This window comes from Augochlora pura, chromosome 5 (assembly GCF_028453695.1).
Source record: "Augochlora pura isolate Apur16 chromosome 5, APUR_v2.2.1, whole genome shotgun sequence".
Taxonomy (NCBI): Eukaryota; Metazoa; Arthropoda; class Insecta; order Hymenoptera; family Halictidae; genus Augochlora; species Augochlora pura.
Genome location: NC_135776.1, coordinates 688,883 through 706,530, shown reverse-complemented (window position 1 = coordinate 706,530; position 17,648 = coordinate 688,883). Strand labels below are relative to the sequence as shown.

General features: G+C 37.5%; 4 protein-coding genes across 8 annotated transcripts; 3 read left to right on the top strand and 1 right to left on the bottom strand.

The window, feature by feature from the left end:
* Positions 1 to 419: 419 nt before the first annotated feature.
* Positions 420 to 1,938, top strand: Aph-1 (gamma-secretase subunit Aph-1). Its single transcript, XM_078181697.1, has 2 exons — positions 420 to 1,113; positions 1,323 to 1,938. Exons 1-2 carry the CDS (start codon positions 881 to 883, stop codon positions 1,804 to 1,806), a joined length of 717 nt encoding a protein of 238 aa, XP_078037823.1. The 5' UTR covers positions 420 to 880; the 3' UTR covers positions 1,807 to 1,938.
* Med17 (mediator complex subunit 17) lies at positions 1,606 to 5,457 on the bottom strand. Its single transcript, XM_078181682.1, has 8 exons — positions 5,355 to 5,457; positions 4,994 to 5,173; positions 4,605 to 4,921; positions 4,313 to 4,525; positions 4,039 to 4,244; positions 3,408 to 3,980; positions 3,185 to 3,333; positions 1,606 to 3,109 (listed from the first exon to the last, which is right to left on the bottom strand). The coding sequence occupies exons 1-8, from the start codon at positions 5,441 to 5,443 to the stop codon at positions 2,899 to 2,901; spliced, it is 1,938 nt and encodes a 645-aa protein (XP_078037808.1). The 5' UTR covers positions 5,444 to 5,457; the 3' UTR covers positions 1,606 to 2,898.
* Positions 5,458 to 5,766: 309 nt separating this feature from the next.
* Positions 5,767 to 9,011, top strand: Cdc16 (cell division cycle protein 16). 2 transcript variants are annotated; one of them, XM_078181674.1, is made up of 11 exons: positions 5,767 to 6,096; positions 6,173 to 6,325; positions 6,403 to 6,563; positions 6,657 to 6,816; positions 6,929 to 7,181; positions 7,246 to 7,325; positions 7,387 to 7,476; positions 7,544 to 7,853; positions 8,015 to 8,177; positions 8,252 to 8,444; positions 8,524 to 9,011. In XM_078181674.1, exons 2-11 carry the CDS (start codon positions 6,244 to 6,246, stop codon positions 8,814 to 8,816), a joined length of 1,785 nt encoding a protein of 594 aa, XP_078037800.1. In that variant the 5' UTR covers positions 5,767 to 6,096; positions 6,173 to 6,243; the 3' UTR covers positions 8,817 to 9,011. The 2 variants fall into 2 exon arrangements, with proteins under 2 accessions (XP_078037800.1, XP_078037799.1); XM_078181673.1 differs by having other exon boundaries at positions 6,399 to 6,563; positions 8,524 to 9,010.
* Positions 9,012 to 9,291: 280 nt separating this feature from the next.
* Positions 9,292 to 17,569, top strand: Orb (polyadenylation element binding protein orb). 4 transcript variants are annotated; one of them, XM_078181677.1, is made up of 12 exons: positions 9,292 to 9,689; positions 11,944 to 12,259; positions 12,532 to 12,692; positions 14,237 to 14,496; positions 14,570 to 14,696; positions 14,788 to 14,977; positions 15,047 to 15,291; positions 15,372 to 15,464; positions 15,533 to 15,698; positions 15,762 to 15,889; positions 15,954 to 16,034; positions 16,136 to 17,569. In XM_078181677.1, exons 1-12 carry the CDS (start codon positions 9,669 to 9,671, stop codon positions 16,307 to 16,309), a joined length of 1,962 nt encoding a protein of 653 aa, XP_078037803.1. In that variant the 5' UTR covers positions 9,292 to 9,668; the 3' UTR covers positions 16,310 to 17,569. The 4 variants fall into 4 exon arrangements, with proteins under 4 accessions (XP_078037803.1, XP_078037805.1, XP_078037801.1 ...); XM_078181679.1 differs by lacking the exon at positions 9,292 to 9,689 and adding an exon at positions 11,331 to 11,422 and having other exon boundaries at positions 14,570 to 14,660; XM_078181675.1 differs by lacking the exon at positions 9,292 to 9,689 and adding an exon at positions 11,331 to 11,422.
* The last annotated feature ends 79 nt before the right edge of the window (positions 17,570 to 17,648 follow it).

Genomic DNA, 17,648 nt, shown 5'->3' with positions numbered 1-17,648 from the left:
AGGGCTCTCATCGGCACACCTGTGAAATAAGAGAATAACTGTCAGACAGTGAATAATTAATATTTAATTTTAGATACATAATATATGCACTTTTATGATTGAAAACTTTAGATGGAAGTCTTAGCTGCATATCTAGTATGATTTCATACACATTTGAATCCTAATTAATTAATTGTTAACGATAATCATAGACATATTTATTTCCCTATATTGTCTACTGTGTAAGACAGAGGTTGCCAATTGTGCGACAAGGATAACGATAGACGACTGGTGGCACCATCCGTGACAGAACGCTGAAACTACTTACCGGGAACTGGTGACGCCATCCGTGACAAAATGCTGAAACTATTAGCCAAATATTTGGTCAGCAATTTCAGCGTTTTGCCATGGATGGCGCTAGAGATCTCATATTCTGGGCTTCGAGATAATAAACGTAAAATTGTGTGATATATTCTTTATTGCATATTTGCTACATTTTTCATAATATTTTACCGTTCCATAAATTATTACGTAGAGTCATGCGCAGGAGAAATTGGTTTCGAAAGACAGCTTGATTCGCTTCTTTCACGTTTGTCTATGGTATGCTATCGATACATCGAATCGAGACCTTGTGTCGAGAGGTTTACATTTTTTTTACGAAGACCTTCCGAAGTTGTGCCAAGTGATTTCATCATTGACGTGATTCATTCAAGCCAGGATTGCATTAATGTCACTTTTGAATTGTTCAGATGAGTATAGATAATAAATGTATTTGTCAAACGGTACCGTAGAAGCCGTGTAAGGGCTTCAGAAGGTTATGAATATTTAGTATTCAATAAAGAGCTATTATAGTGTGATAATAAATAAGAGAAAGTGAAGTAACCACTTAACCACAACAAAAATGACAGTTATGGATTTTTTTGGTTGTGCCTTCCTGGCTTTTGGTCCACCGCTGGCCATGTTTACCTTTACCGTTGCGACTGAACCTATTCGTATTATTATACTGATTGCCAGCACCTTTTTCTGGTTCATTTCATTATTATTGTCATCGGTGCTTTGGTATGCTGTAGTGCCGCTAAGAAATCAGTTGGCATTCGGACTGGTTTTCTCTGTACTATTTCAAGAAGCATTCAGGTGACTAAATTAGATTCCTTTGCGTAATATCTTTAGTTTCGTATAGCAAGAAACATGTAATAGTTATATTATGGAAAGATGTACTATAAATAATTCGAATGTGTACCTGTTCTATGAACTTTGTTTCTTGCTATAGAAACTTAAAGATCGAGTTGTGTATTTCTTACTCATAATCAAGTATTTTTAATCGTTTTTTCCTTTTAATTTAGGTATCTTTTATATTGGGTGTTGAGGAAAGCTGAAAAAGGCTTGGCAAAAATAACGACAATGCCTGTAGCGGAAAGCAGACACGTGTTTGCGTATGTGTGCGGTTTAGGTTTTGGTATTATGAGCGGTGCCTTTGCCCTAGTCAACGTCCTGGCAGATTCGGTTGGGCCTGGAACAATGGGACTTAAACAAGGCACAGAATACTTTTTTATAATATCAGCTGCCACAACTCTGTGCTTTATCCTGTTGCATACATTCTGGGGCGTGATATTTTTCTCCGCGCTGGACAGGAAGAATTGGGGACAAATTATTTGGGTGGTTGGCTCACACATGTTTGTCTCAGGCATGACTCTGCTCAATGTGTACCAACTTTATATGGCTAGCCTGTTATCTGCGTATGGAATTTTAATGGTAACAACATCAATAGCATTCAAAGTGGCTGGTGGTAGAGTTCAAAGTATAACTCATTGTATTACAAGAAAATGAAAGTGCGAATAAGTGGATGTGCATCGACAGAAATGAACATTGCAGAATGACAATTTCATTTTTTGTTCCTTAGGTATTAGTCTATGAAAGTTGTTCAATACTTTAATATACACTGATTGTGAAATTGTACAACATTAATTTAGTAAACTATACCTTATTTTTTTATACCATTGAATAAGATGCATTGGTGAAAATTCAAAGGTTATCAAAATTCAAAGAACTCTTATACTTGACCAAGATCTGTAGAAAATCCATTATGTGTGACAGTAATATTTGTTGCATAAAATTTAAAAATTATTCACGTTTTTAAAAGCGTGTGGTTTGATCCCGTTTCAAAGAACTATTTATTACATCGTGTCTGTAATACGTTCTAGCACAGAATGCTTTGGTCAAGCTGCTAGTCCGTCCCGTTTAACTGATCGAACCGAATGTATCGTCAAAATAATATAATATTCGCGAATGGCGAGAGAGAGAGAGAGAGAGAATAGTTATTGTAACAGTTCGAATTTTACGATTAACAGTGAATAAGAGTATACACTTGACGATTATATATATAAGAAATTGTTCATTAGTTTTTGTATATACGAAAATTCATTGTACTTTTAGGCGTTTACTACACATCCATATATTTGGCATTCCGTTTCACTTACCATTTCACGATGGTTTATTACTCGATTCGTATTACATTTCGTATGTCATTCAAATAAAAACATTTTTGTGAAATTAGATATAATTAATGTCGTCCCTCATTGAAACAAACGCTGGGGGATAAAATTAAATGAATAGGACAAGAACCGTTAGTACTGAAAGCAATACATCGAAATGTAAACATATTTTAAATATTACTTTATTATAAAAAAAAAAAAATAAGAAAAAAGGTTGGGAGAAAAATACTTGAACCAGTAAAAATATATCAAGATGGAAAATGATATTGATCACAGACAGGAGAGATCTCATTCGACAAGTGCAACATTCAAGTGTACAATTAAGAAATGTATTTTGCATATCAGTTTTGTGATAAAAATCTAAAAGTACGTTCATGACCTTTCACCCTGTGGAGCAAATGGATTCCTAATCAGTCATCTATTAAATTTACGAGCTTGTCAATGAAGCCATCAATAGTTCCATTTTATTTAAAAAGTTCTTTCCTTCCATTTTATCCCATCGCACTTCTTTGAACGAGCCGCCAAGATTTTCCCATTTTCTTTCTCTAACTAATTGTCCAGGAAAGAAATCTTTCCTTGGGGAATGGGCTATTGCTACTTGTACTCCTGTCTGTGGCTCACACCTCACTGCAATCATCCTGAAAACAGATTTAGTCAGTACTGAAGAGTGCGCTACAGACAATAAATTTTATTTCAGAACTAAATTTGGATACCTGTCGCCTATAGGCGATGCTAAAATACAACTACTAGCATTTCCTAAAGGTTCCACGGCACCTAAACCAAGATGTGAACTGTTTGCTAAGAATTGCCAACCCATACATTTAGCTAGCGCTTGTACTGCAGTTATTTGATGCTGATATATCTGTAAAATTATAATAATTACAGCATTTTTTAGAAATGTCCAACATTGAAACTATGCTAAGAAATGATCTATACTTGACAGAAAATTAGATCCCTTAGTTCTTGAGGTTCATAGCTCATGTGCATCACTCTACCGTCTCTGCAAACGCATTTTAATGACTTCTCCCCAACGTGGACAACAAGCGATGTTCTACATACGCTATCGTATCCATGTGTTAGAATGTTTATTTTAACACAGGACTGCGTCGGAGAGTTCAATGCATTCCAGTGGGAAACGATCAGAGGATCTTTCACTTCCTTTGCTATCGTATCTAAAACATATTCTGTACGCAGACGCATGAAAAAATGTTGAGCTTGTTGAATTATTTGTTCTAACAGAGTCTGGCTTTTTGTCATTTCTAGAAGTTCGTATCTATCAGCTGCTGTTGGACCAGCCAAACATCTTCGTTTGCTAGGTCCGAGGGGTCCCGACGAAGGATGCGGAAATGGATGGTGAGTGTTCTTATGATGCACTTCGCGGAGCAATTGATGCAACGAATGTTCAAGCACATGATCGTGATCGCTTTTATGAGGTGGGGGAGCAGTCGGTTTTTTATCGTTTCCGGTACTATGGCAAAGACCTATGATCAACTGAATTCCAGGAAGTACCTGAAACAAAGATCTTCTTTAATACTATTTTTAAATAGAAATTTCATTAATTAATTACCGTTGCCATGATTTGATTTCCAACAACCATATGAGGTATAGGTGCACGCAAATGTACCGCCTCTCTTGCCAATTGACTGAATAATTCTTTGCAGAAAAGAACGTTCTGAGCAGCCTCTAATTTCTGTTGCCAATGCATATCTGCATTCGAACTGTGAGCACTATTGTTAAGTAAACTAATATTCGCACTACAGAGATCTTCTTGATCTAAAACGATAAATTACATTAGACATTTAACTCCAATACTGTAAACGATACGTCAACTATATCTTTACCTTTCTGGCATAATACTTCTATATAAGCAACACCTTGCAATTCACTAGGAATAGTAACACGCAACGCAGAAGCTTTTGGATTCGAAGGATGATGAGCTTGTCCAGATGTATTGTTACCAGCACTGGGAGAGGCTGGGGGACTGGTATTACTCTTTTCTTCCTCTTCTGCCTTTGTTACTTCAAACATACCCGTTTGAGGAAACTTGGAACCAGCTTGAAATTATTCTTACATTAGTATAGTATATCAAGATACCAATTATTATAGAATAACAAAAGGAATCTGACTTAGAACCTGTTCTATAACTAAGATCGCCGATAATCGAATTGGAAACTTTTTTCAAACGCCAATTTTGTCTTAGCCTTAGTAATTCGATGTGGAAATCGGGTGTCGATCTATTTCTAGCTAGCTCATTCTGACAATTTTTTAATCTATCTGCACCCATCATAATCACAGAAGCAGCACCAGCCAATGCTTTTTTTCTAGCATATACTTGTATCATGGGTTTTACTTCAGCTGGTTCTTGGGATACCGGATCTAGAACCATATAGTGTTTCTCTTTTGCTATGGCAAGCACATCTGCTAGCACACATACTTCTGTTAACGCATTTCTAGAAACAAAAGCAAACATGTTCAACATATGGTCACATAAATCTTGTATTATATAGAGTACAACACGCTACCTCAGTTTATTTCTAACGCTGTCCCATGGCCATAAAGAGGACTGGAAGGATGCCGAATCCTTTGTATCATCCTCTCCTTTCTCACCACTTTCGGACTCCTTTTTAACATCCTCTCCATTGGTTTTACTAAAGTCGATCTTTTGTGCGATTTTTGCCAGATTTTCCGACAATGTAAGGGGTCTGAAAATAGAAGCCTTATTTTACTTAGATCTTTGAATAATGCTGCATTCGTAAACGTAAATATGTTATATTGACATTAGGTTAGGCGAAACAAGTAGAATGAATCCTTTAAAACTGAATTAAATGGACAGTAGATTTATTGCTTTCATAAGGAAGAACAGTAACAAAAGATAATACGTACGCCTGATAAATTTCCTGACCATCGTACGTAATTTCTTGGATCTGATTCTCGATCGGTGCTTCCACAGAGATGTTCACCGAATACGCCATTATTGTTTTCCTGCGTCACGATTACAGCGCCTTCAAAGATGAATTGTTACATTCCCTCGAAATAACTGTTCACTATTCACGCCATTTTAAAGACTCAATAATATATAAATACATAAATAGTTACCAATTTCAATAATAAAATGCTTTCTTTTTATTTTTAGTTAACATAAATTACTGGATTATTAAATGAGCTATGCTTAGATATTGGAATAAAAAAATAGGCGAGAATAATTCAAAAACCTCGCTAGATTAATGTCAGGTAATCGCTTAGGCATTTTACCGTAGATAGCACCACAGGCTATTTCTACCATATATTCTATAACTCAGATACAAATTATTAATTATTATATTGTACAATACATTTGTAGTTAATGCATAATGATTGTTGGAACATATAATTTTCGAAGATTTTTATAAGTGATGCGAAACTGAAAAAATAATATTTGTTGGAATACAATAGGTTAGCGAAGTGAGACATTTTGGAGTAAGGGCGACGATCTTAGGAGAGGGAAGAAACATAACCTTTCGAATTTAAATGAGACATGGCGCGTCAAAGTATTAATACTGACACTGAAAAAATGCATAATATGATAGGCAACAAAAATATTGACTTAGACAATTATAGGAAATTAATTAAATCGTATATCGAATTGGTAAGATTCGGTGGTCTATCAAGAGCTTGTAAAGGTTATGAAATTGTTTTGAATCTGTCTGTTTTGTTTTTTACAGCATCTGTACAGTGCTGCTTTATTCTGGGCAGATAAAGTTGTTTCGTTGAGTAACGAGAACCCTAAAGACATATGCACTTTGGCTCATTGCATGTTCCTTATGAAACAATACCACAGAGCTGCTCATGTCATCAAAAGTCGTGGACTCGAGAAGGTATAATATTATGGCAACTGTTTTCAATTAAGTTATTCGTAGTGGTACACAATATATCACTACTTCGTTTCAGACAGATGTAATGTGTCACTATCTAACTGTAAGAAGCCTTCTTGAAGCAAAAGAATATAATGAAGCATTGCAAGTCATTAACGAATCAGAAATATGTACAAACATAACGCAGTCAGTTATCAATTATACTGATCGTACACACGTTCTGGAAGATGCTCCAAAAAATGTGATTAAGTATAAATAATTTTTGATAGTCCATCCTGAATGAGATTTGTCATCATTATTCACGTTTTAATACTGTTTATAAATTTTATAACAGGTGCAGAGTTCAATATTGTATGTGAAAGGACGCGTATACGAAGCTATGGATAACAGAGCAGTGGCAACTGATTGCTACAAACAGGCTTTACATTGTGACGTTTATTCATATCAAGCATTTGAAGCCCTAGTTCAAAATCAAATGCTTTCTGCCTCTGAAGGTATTAGGATTATTGGACAAGTGGCATTCATACTTAATCTTTATGAAAAAATATTAATTTGTCGATCTTTTCTTAAGAATCACGAATATTTTCATAGCATATTTCATTTTAGAAAAGGAGCTTTTGGAGTCTCTTCCATTCACTGAACAATGCACAGAATCTGAAGCAGAGCTTCTACGTTTGCTATATGAGAGTAAATTGAAAAAGTATCAGGAACCGAATGAAAAACAGACTCTGACAACATGTAACGTGATGGGAGTTCTCGTTAGCGATAGATTACTAGGTAACCTGGACATGGAAGTGTCCGAAGCGGAGAGATTGTACTATAATTGTGACTATCAGAAATGTTTCTCCCTTACAGAAAGGTAACACAAGTTTTTCCATTATTACGCTATAAATTCGATCTATATTACTTACTATATGTTGTAGAATATTAAAAAAGGATCCATACCATAATTCGTGCCTACCAGTACACATAGCCTGTTTAGTAGAGTTAAAAAAGACAAATGGTAAATAGTAAATTACTTTATGGGTGTAAAATCTATAATTGATATTTTTTACGATTTTTAGCTTTATTTTATTTAGCACATAAATTGGTTGACTTGTATCCAGACATGGCCTTAGCATGGTTTTCAGTCGGATGTTATTATTACAGTATAGGTAAATTAATAGAGAATAAGTTCAATTGTTGAGAAAACGAGCTTTTATAAACATATTTCTATTGTAGGTAAAAGCGATCCTGCGAGAAGATACTTGGCTAAAGCAACTGCTTTGGACAGACTGTTTGGTCCTGCCTGGCTGGCCTATGGACACTCTTTTGCAGTAGAAAGCGAACATGATCATGCAATGGCTGCTTACTTTAAAGCTTCGCAATTAATGAAAGGTTGTCATCTGCCACTTTTATACATTGGACTTGAATGTGGCTTAACAAATAATCTTAGACTGGCTGACAAGTTTTTCCGGCAGGCTCAAGGCATAGCTCCCAATGATCCGTTCGTTATACACGAGATGGGTGTTATATCTTTTTACAATTTAGAGTAAGTAACATTGTATTCGTTATCATATTGTTCACAAAAGATGACTCTAATATGTAGAGAAGTTCAAAATTTACTCTGAAACCTGATTAGTGTACTTCCATCCTTCCACGGTTTTGGAATTCTACCTAATTTATCAAGAGTTGTCGTTTCATCGAATACAGTTACAAGACTGCGGAACGGCAGTTTAAAGAAGCCATTAAAAGAATTCAAGGAGGTCTAAAGGATGTTATCTTGCCTAGTAAATGGGAGGCGCTTCTGAATAATTTGGGTCATACTTGTAGGAAAATGAAGAAATACGAAGAAGCTTTGGAATATCATCAGCAGGTTAAACAGTTTCTATTTAAAAGTATAATTCGAAGGCAAGGTTGTTTAGGAAAACTTGTATTTTATTATCGTAGGCATTAGTATTGAATCCATTGAATCCATCAACATATTCAGCGATAGGTTTTAATCACGCCTTGATGGGAAACACCCAAGACGCTGTCGATGCTTTTCACCGAGCATTGGGTCTCAAAAGAGACGATACTTTTATAACAACCATGCTAACATACGTAATGGAACAGCTGATAGAGGAATCACCTCCATACCCTGGTAGAATGCGTACTGTTATCTGATCCTCGTAGGATCATAATTAATTGAATCATTTTATTACGAGATTATTATTTTGTAGACGCACGTGTCGATATTCCGAAATATAAATTTCCGGAAGTCAGACTTCAAGATACAGAAACTACAGAAGCTTTGGATACGACAAACACCATAACTGAGCCAGGTAATCAAGATATCGATAAATTACGAGTAAATTTGTTTTCTGGATGGGGGGAGGAGTCGGTCAAAGCTGAAGATAATGCTGCTGACAAGGAAGAAAGCAATTCACGAGATGTGGTAGTGAATTATTCTAGTGATATTAGCTCGGAAGTTGAGATGTTAGACTCGTCGACGGCGCACATAGAATATAAATAAAATAAACAAATTTTTTATCCTTTAAATTGATTTGTTTACCTAATAAAGCAATAAATTTGCTTGAAACACAGTTTCATAAGAAAATCTCCTCGTATTGTTTGTAGATCCATTCTTTAAATATTACAGTTATACAGATATTTTATTTATTATAATATAATATGGCATAATGCAATTGCTCGTGTTAATATCTTTTAATAACAGCCTTAAAAGAAGTTATCGAATAATATTGTTCAATTTAATCTTTTTCAAAGTGGAATAATTTATTAAAGAATTTGGTATTATTAATGGGACTGTTAAATATTTACCTGGAAGAACACATCAATTTTCATGTTTATTATTCGCTAATGGCGTATGAAGAAATTTGAATTTGTATTTATTAAGGGGCACAATGTATATAAAATTCCACAAGGGTGCGTCGCGATCCGCGCCGGCGTTTATCGAAGATAGGATTCGTTGTCGAAAATGGGAGGACAATTCAATTCAGTCTGCTGTGTAGAGCAACGTGGAGAAGAATGGGCGTTTCGTCTCCATCGTTGTTGCATCAACGTTAAAATCGAGGAAACTAAGAGGAAAAAAGTTTTCATTTCCGATAGAACTAATTCAATCGATTATAAATGGGCGATTCTGGGAGTTGAACCAATTCAAAAGTCATCCCCCGGCGAACGATCGAGAACCCGGCGGGATCATCGAGTAGACGGAAGGGAACGTTTAATGTAACGAGATTATTCGCTGATTGTTTCAAATTCGCGTAATTCATCCGAGGATCATTCGAATCTGTGCATACGTCAAAACGTGTCCAAGGAACGTCGGCTCGAACGATTGAAGTCAGTGGTAGTTCAACGGAGGATCAGCATGCCCATGTTAATGCAATCAGTAAGTTGTTCATTTTTTATTAGCTATTCGACTACGACTGTGCTACGAGCTAGTGTCAATTTTCGCGTGGCCCCTGTTTTTCGAGTCCTCGTACGGTCGATCGCTAACCTACTTTATCATTTTTTTTGCTGTGGTGCTGTTTCGAATCGGGGAAACGGTGGTGTAAAGTATCTAATGTAATGGATATGATGGAATGTCGTGCGTGTCCTCACGTGTAAATAAACACGGGAATCGTACGTTTGAACCGCAACGCGTCCACGTGCAAAACACGTTGCGTTTCGTACACCGATAGACCTGCCCTTTATCTATATATATTATATATCTGTATGTATATACATGTATGATTAAATATGTGCACTGCGCCCTCTGAAATCGCCCTTACCCCCTTATCATCTATACCACATCGGGCAAGGAGAGATAAAGCAAAGATTTATTGCATTTGAATTTATTTGGTCTTTGATTCTAATATCAATGTTCTACAGGACCATACGATACTCTGTAGAGCAAGAAAGGAAAGTATGTAATCGTAATGTATGGTTCTAATTGCCATCAACGATACAATTTTGAATACGTCGATTTACATACGTAAGCCTACACTGTTTTCGTACAAAGTAAATTCTTACAATGTGGCTGAAATCATTTTTGTGAATGGTGTGAAGAAACTTTTTTCTCCGATTGTACGATATTGTAACTAAAACACATTGTAGCATTCGTACCGGGAATATAAAAATGATAACAGTATAGTATTGAATTACAAGTATTCCATTATTATCGCAGCATATAATATTCTTCTTAACGTTAATTATTCGGCAATACTTATGTCTTGAATTTGAATTTTCTCGAAATCATTATTGACGTATACACACCATGTATGTATATGGTATACATATATGTATACGTCGTCTTGAGTTATATGTCGAGGACTTTAGTAAGGACAATCGATATCGGTGTAACCCACGCATAATTCGATGACTCAAAGGGTTACATCGGGAAAGGAAACGTGTCATCCCCAATATTCATAAAATATCGGTTAAAAACTAATTAATGTCGACGTATAAATATTTCTTTTCTAACAATTTTGACGAAAATGTATTCACTAGCATAAATTAATCGGAACGCAAATGATTACATTGTAACGTACGTTGCCGACAGAGGGAGCGAGAAAGACAGATCTATATTAGCATAAGACGCAACATTCAACTATAGAACGTTATGTGTTGCCAAAGCCGGGCGAAATTTTGAGACAATGTATTTCAAATATTATTGAAGCATTAGCCGGTGCCGGTATACGATCAAGATCGTTTTAATTTAAATAATCCGAGATACAAAGTGAAATCTTTTAATTTTCGGTATTCCGCATACAGATTTAATGTTCGCAGTTGTACGAGCAATTTCAAATATTGTAGAACAGATTATTTACTATTTACTTCTCGGAATTGAATTTCACCCCTAAACCATGTACTGCGTGTGTCCGGAAGACGTCCTTAGCGACAAACGCGTTCGAATTCGACGACGTTGAATTCCACGAAGTATCGAATTCCTGTTGGGTCCCCTGAATGCCTTGATATCTTACTTCGACCCTGCAAAATTTTTTTTCCGAATTCCACGAACGCGAGCTGGGAGTGGCGTCCTTCAGTCACCTGTTTTCGTTGTTCTGTTCTGAAAGCTCTTGACGAGAGCTCAGTCTATTAGTTCCGCTCGCAGCTATGTCCTCAACGAGGAACATACCAGCGGTAGGTGATCCACATAGAATTATCATTAACTATTAATCGCATTTCATACATTCTTCGGGTACACTGGCACCGCGCATCTTATCGCCTAGCTTTTCAAATCTTCTATCGTGTTCACCGGAAATCACACGAACAGTTCCGTTGCGGTGACGAACAAGAACGAACGATTTGAACAGTGATTGGTCCTTTCCGTGCGGTACATGAGATTCAAATAACATTGACGCCTTTAACGAAACATGTTGTTCATCTATCGTTACCATATCATTATCATCTATCATTACCATATCATTATCATCTATCATTATCATCGTTCGTAATTGCATCTTATCTAGATGCTATCGAACACTGTTCGATGTTAAATCAGGAATGTGCATGGAAACTTTGGTTCGCGTGTTCTGTGTTGAAGCGTGTTCGCGTGAAGAAATTTAATACATTTCGTAGCGGATCCACCAGTTGAATCGATAGAGAAGAATAATTGTTATCGATTAACGATGATGTCTAATCAATTGTGCTTGACTTATTAGCAGGCGCAAATTGGCGGTGCAAAAGTAGCGGATTTATCGGGCTTAAATAATGAAAAGCCTTCTCACGGGCAAAATCCGCAAACAACCCACGACCAGGACATTGTGCATCAGCCATGGGACAGGGACCAGTTGCTGCACCAGCTACATGACAAGGAGCAATTGAATCGTGACAAGATGAAACAGCAATGGGATCGCGATCGTGAACGGGAGAAGCTGAATAAGTTTCAATCGATCAGCAACTTGTTACTGGACCTGCCATCCCCAGCCAGCTTCCAAGGATACTCCCAGGACACGAAGAAAAGTAACAATGTTAATGGTAAAATTTGTCTTGCCTTCTTCAGTCGTTTCGTAAAGCTGCGCGTTGATCAGTCGATTTCAAAGTCAATCCGTGTTTAAAAAACCTGCCCTATTTCGACAGACACCCGATGAATGATTTGAAATACGTTCTGAACTCTTCTGCTTCGATTCGAAACTAATGAGCGAGACCGATCGTCATTTGTCAATGGACAATTCTCGCTCGTCTCGTTTTTGCTGTGATTTTTGTAAACGCTGTTATTATCTTTCGTCTTTTCCCATCCACGCCAACAGACATGTCGATCACGGATCTGTTTGGGCTTGGAATGCCTTGGGGATTGTCTCAAGGCCTGGGGATGCCTTCGTTCATGAATAATCAATCGACGTCCGGATCACCTGGTTTTCGAAATCATCAGCACCAGAATCGTAATCCGGGATTTTCTCAGCATTACCAGGTAATAGATACTTTTAATTCGTGCATGCATTTATAACAGACCACAAGCCTCCTCTCAAATTTCTCTAACTTTCTCATTTAGGTCAACCAGCTTCGTTATTCCCAGTCACAGTACCCGGGAATCTGTTTCCCTGGCTCTTCTTTGGAATTTACTCTCTTCTCTTTCTTCCTTTCTCGTTTTTTTTCACCCCTATGGACCTTCAATATTAACCCTAGTATAGGTAACTGAAAATATACCTAATATACTTGACTACATACACGAGGATTATTTATTTGATCACAGAATATTATTATTAGTTGTTACCACGAACATATATAATGTTAATGTTGTTGTAATGGCAGCGACGGTCACGTGTTAGGGAGAATCGCGACCGTTGAAGCAGAGGCAGTATTATGAAACGTATGCCTGCTGCCAACGCAATAACCAGAACAATGATTATCCTCATTGGAGCGACTCCAACTGCTCCTCGAGGTTCCTTCTTCAGTCAGCCAGTCGCGGCTAATTTTTTGGTCACAATAGACCACCCGGCTACCGGGTGTATCGATTTTCAATATATTTGTTGCGACAGAGGCCTAACATCAATTTATGATAGTACATGTAACGATAACGGATCGCGATACGCACACTTTGTCCTCGACAAGCTCCTGAAGCTGTTCTCGGACTCTCTCTCTCTCCCTTATTCTTGTAACCACGGCAGACGTCTTTACAAATTTTCTCCGGGATAAGCATAGCGACCGGAAACGATTAAAATTGTCATTAAAACCGAAATAAATGTAACCGTCCAGACAAAGCTGTGTGTTAAGGATTTGTTTAAAAGCTTAAACAATAGTTGAAACGTTGATTTTAAGTCTGTACTAGAAGTGAACGTTGCTGTTTGAAAGTTGGATTTTTTCAGTAAAATAATCTGCGCTGATTCCACGGTAGTAGGAGGAGAACAGCATGCGAAAGCCGCGGCTTATCGACCAGACGGTTTAATGGACATTTTATCAGGCTCTTCTCGACGCCTTTAACGTTATTACCCTCTCCATTTGCTGGATGCATCTGTACATAAAGGGCCGATGGGTCGTCGAAACCCGCGTGTTAGAAGCGACGTATAATACGTTCAGCAAAATAAATTACGCATAGCGGGCCGCGTTACTGCGACCCGGATTCTAGTATGGCCAAAGAATTTACAAGCCCGAGCCAAACGGCTCTATCACAGCCCCCTCACTTTTCTCGCCGCCTCATCCCCTTTTCTCGACTCGCTCGGCGGCCTACGACCTCTCCCTGTGAACTTGTAATCATGCTCTGTGTTCCTACCCCCTTATTTTGTAACATTCCTTTGGATACGTTCCAACTACAGTGTTGCGAGTTTCGTGGAAAGAAACACCGTGAAAAGATGCTGTCCTTTCGTCGATTAAATCGGATCTATCCTCCGAGAAACTTGCATTTGGGTAAAGTTAGATTGAATCGAAACCCTTTTCTACCCTATCTGGAATTTATGGGATTTCGCGAAGACTCTATCTGAATTGCAACTACTAATCTTGATTTTTTTGTTAACACAGTGCGAGGACACAAACAGTCTCTATTCGAACTCATCGATGTTGGACGTTCCAAGTTCACCGAACTCTATCACCACACCCAGCAGCCCCAGTACCACAAGTAGTCTGTACTCGAACCCCTATTCATTCACTTCTACGAATAATAATAATCAGACGGCAACATCACCGACAAATCGAGGATCTATGCAGCACATAGGTTCTCCAACATCTCCCATTCAATCTCCTTACTTTGGAAGAGCCATTCGTGGCTCTACACCCTACAGGTATTCTCAGCTGATCTTTAAGTGATTGTGATTGTAACAGAATAAGCACTAATCATTTTTCTTTTATTTCTAGCGAATGCAGCAGTCCTACATTCGATTACGGTCATGGATTAAAGTGCAACGGTTCGAGATCAAATTCACCTGCGGATTCGGAAGCCAGTGGCGTAAGCAGCATGGATGGTTCTCTATCTGACATCATGGTAGTCTTTTGTCAAAGATGACCTCCATTTCTATGTTTTAAACCGTACAGTTTTATTGATGTAAGTTTAATTTGACAAAACTTTTTAACAGAATTGTCAGTCGATGAACTCATCAGGATGTTTCTCTCAGTCGCTTGTTTCGCGAATGTCACCGGAGGATGTACTAGAAAAGAATAGGGCGATTGCGTTGCAGAGAATGAGAAAATATTTTGTGAACCGTTACGATTTAGATCCGCGCTACACCACGGATCGTTTAGTGCGATCTCATCAAAACGCTGCTGGTATATAGAATAAATAATTAATTCAATTAGATACGAATTAGAATAAGTCTCTATCCCGTTGAAACATAGATATTGTTTCAGCACTGTGTAATCCAACATGCACCTGGAGAGGTGTGTTGCCACCGCGTACTCAGTATCATTCTGGTTACTCGTCAAAAGTATTTCTTGGAGGTGTGCCATGGGACATCACGGAATCCCTCTTAATCGCCACTTTCAAGCAGTTTGGGCAGGTACGCGTTGATTGGCCAGGAAAAGATCAATCCGCACCGCAACCTAAAGGACACGTATATATCATATTTGAGTCTGAAAAACAGGTAATTAATAAAATGCTCGTGGAACGTTAAGAATGAAATATATGCAGCTTTGAGTTTTAATGAGAAATTGCTCTTCATAGGTGAGAAACTTGTTGCAATGTTGTACACATGATTTTACCAATGGAGGTAGTTGGTATTATAAGGTGTCATCAAAACGAATGAAAGCAAAAGAGGTGTGTATTGTTAGCGCTACTCGTTACTTCCGTTATGATTTCTATAATCCTAAAACATTGTAACATAGGTACAAGTGATACCTTGGGCCTTCGAATACAGTAACTTTGTAAGATCCAGATCGAACAAGCTTGACGCTGATAAAACAGTATATGTTGGCGCACTTCATGGCATGCTAACTGCTAGTGACTTAGCCAAAATTATGGATGATTTGTTCCATGGAGTTATTTACGCAGGTAAAGATTCTATGTCATCATTCATCTCCATAATCTACTATTAAATCTGTATTTTTATTTTAGGCATTGATACTGACAAACATAAGTATCCAATAGGATCCGGTCGTGTTACATTTAAGACAAAACATTCGTACATGAAAGCAGTCGCAACGGCTTTTGTTGAGATAAAAACTCCGAAATTCACAAAGAAGGTTGGTATGGTCCTACAAAATAAGAAAGTATGTTAAAATCTTAAATGATAACTATCTTCACCAGGTACAAGTTGATCCGTATCTTGAAGATTCCATGTGCTCTGAATGTTCAGTGCAGCAAGGGCCCTATTTTTGCCGTGATGCGGTGAGAACAACTATTATTATTATTATTATTTTCTTAATATTAAGAAATTTTATAATTTTTGGTACTATTGCGATTGCTTGAACAATATTTAATGATTCAAGATGTGCTTGCGCCATTTTTGTCGTATCTGCTGGCAATGGCAGCACTGGATGGAGACGATGTGGCATCACGAGCCGTTGATGCGTGACTCAAAGACTCATCATGTGGTCGGATTGTCGCCATCCTTTAACTTACCGGAATACCACCGTGCACTGATGAACAACGCCGCGATTTAAGTACAGTTTACCAAAGTTTCCCTTCCGCGATATCATACTCAAATTCTTTTTCTTTTTTGACTATTTGTTTTTGCACGGACGTCGCGCTAGCTGACTTACTGACAGGGTGCAAACTTAGTTTTAATCGCTGGGCTGCAGGCGGTTGGTTTGACGATATACCAAGCAGAGAAATACCGGATATACCAGCTGATCGGCAAAGATTCAAACGAATTGTTTATTATTGTTGTTATCGTACACGTCCACGGTACAAAGACTAATTGAGATGATTCAGAGGAAGAGAGAGTAATGAAAAGAAAAATCGCGCTTCATAAAGAGTTCCTATATTTACGAACATAGTTATCACCTACGTTCAACAAAAATGATACTTTTATTTCGTACATTTACTTAGAGACGGGTTCTCGTGTTAATCGTTTTATTGCGAATAAAATGGTAATCATGCCATTGAACAACAACGAACGTCGGCACGTTGTAGAACTTACGTACAGCAGTCAGACGCGTAACTGAGTGTGCATTTAGTATTGTATTCATGTGGGCTCAATTGTGGCTTTTATAGTGACAATAATTTTTATGCGATACCAATTGGAAAGCCACTCGACTGCTACAAAAAGAAGATCGAAATAGAAAAAGATACAAGTGCTATGTTCGGTGGTGTTCAGAAATATATTCGTAAAATACAACGCGCCGCTATAATGATACATCGGCGAAAATGTTACGCTTAATCGTAATTTATGCGGGGATATTAGATTATTGTAGTTTTCGAAACAACCAGGGGAATTTAAATCGAACGATTTATTATTATTTTCCGCGGTGAACGTGTTTTCATTTTATAGAACATGTGTGTGATGACTTTTCATCGAGTTCTAACAAACCCATTTCCCCCTCGTGAGACGTTATTCTATTCCGGCGTTCGTCGGCGATTACTGCCCGTCGTTGTAGTTTTACGTTAGATCGTACAATGTAAGAGTATTGCCAAAAAGAAGTGGCCACTGTATTCATAATTTATATTCTTCGTCGAAGAAAACGGTAAGCGTCGCAAACTTTCGTTTACAGGGACTGTTTAACTGTTGACGAAATGGAGGTAGTACACGGTCTACGATTCTGGAGCGGATTGTAGTGAATTGATTCTGTTTTTATTTTTTGTTACGATATTAAGTTATGTATTTTCTTTCAACAAGATTTTCGTGGTCTTCTCATCGCGTTTCTGATGTTTTGATATCATTTTGTTGAGTCAATTAAAAGTCACATTTTTTTGCAAATAGACTTATATTGTCGTTTTTCCCTGTGTTCTTCTCTGTTTCATGATTCTGTTCCTTTTAATGTTCGGAAGAATGTTTGTTTT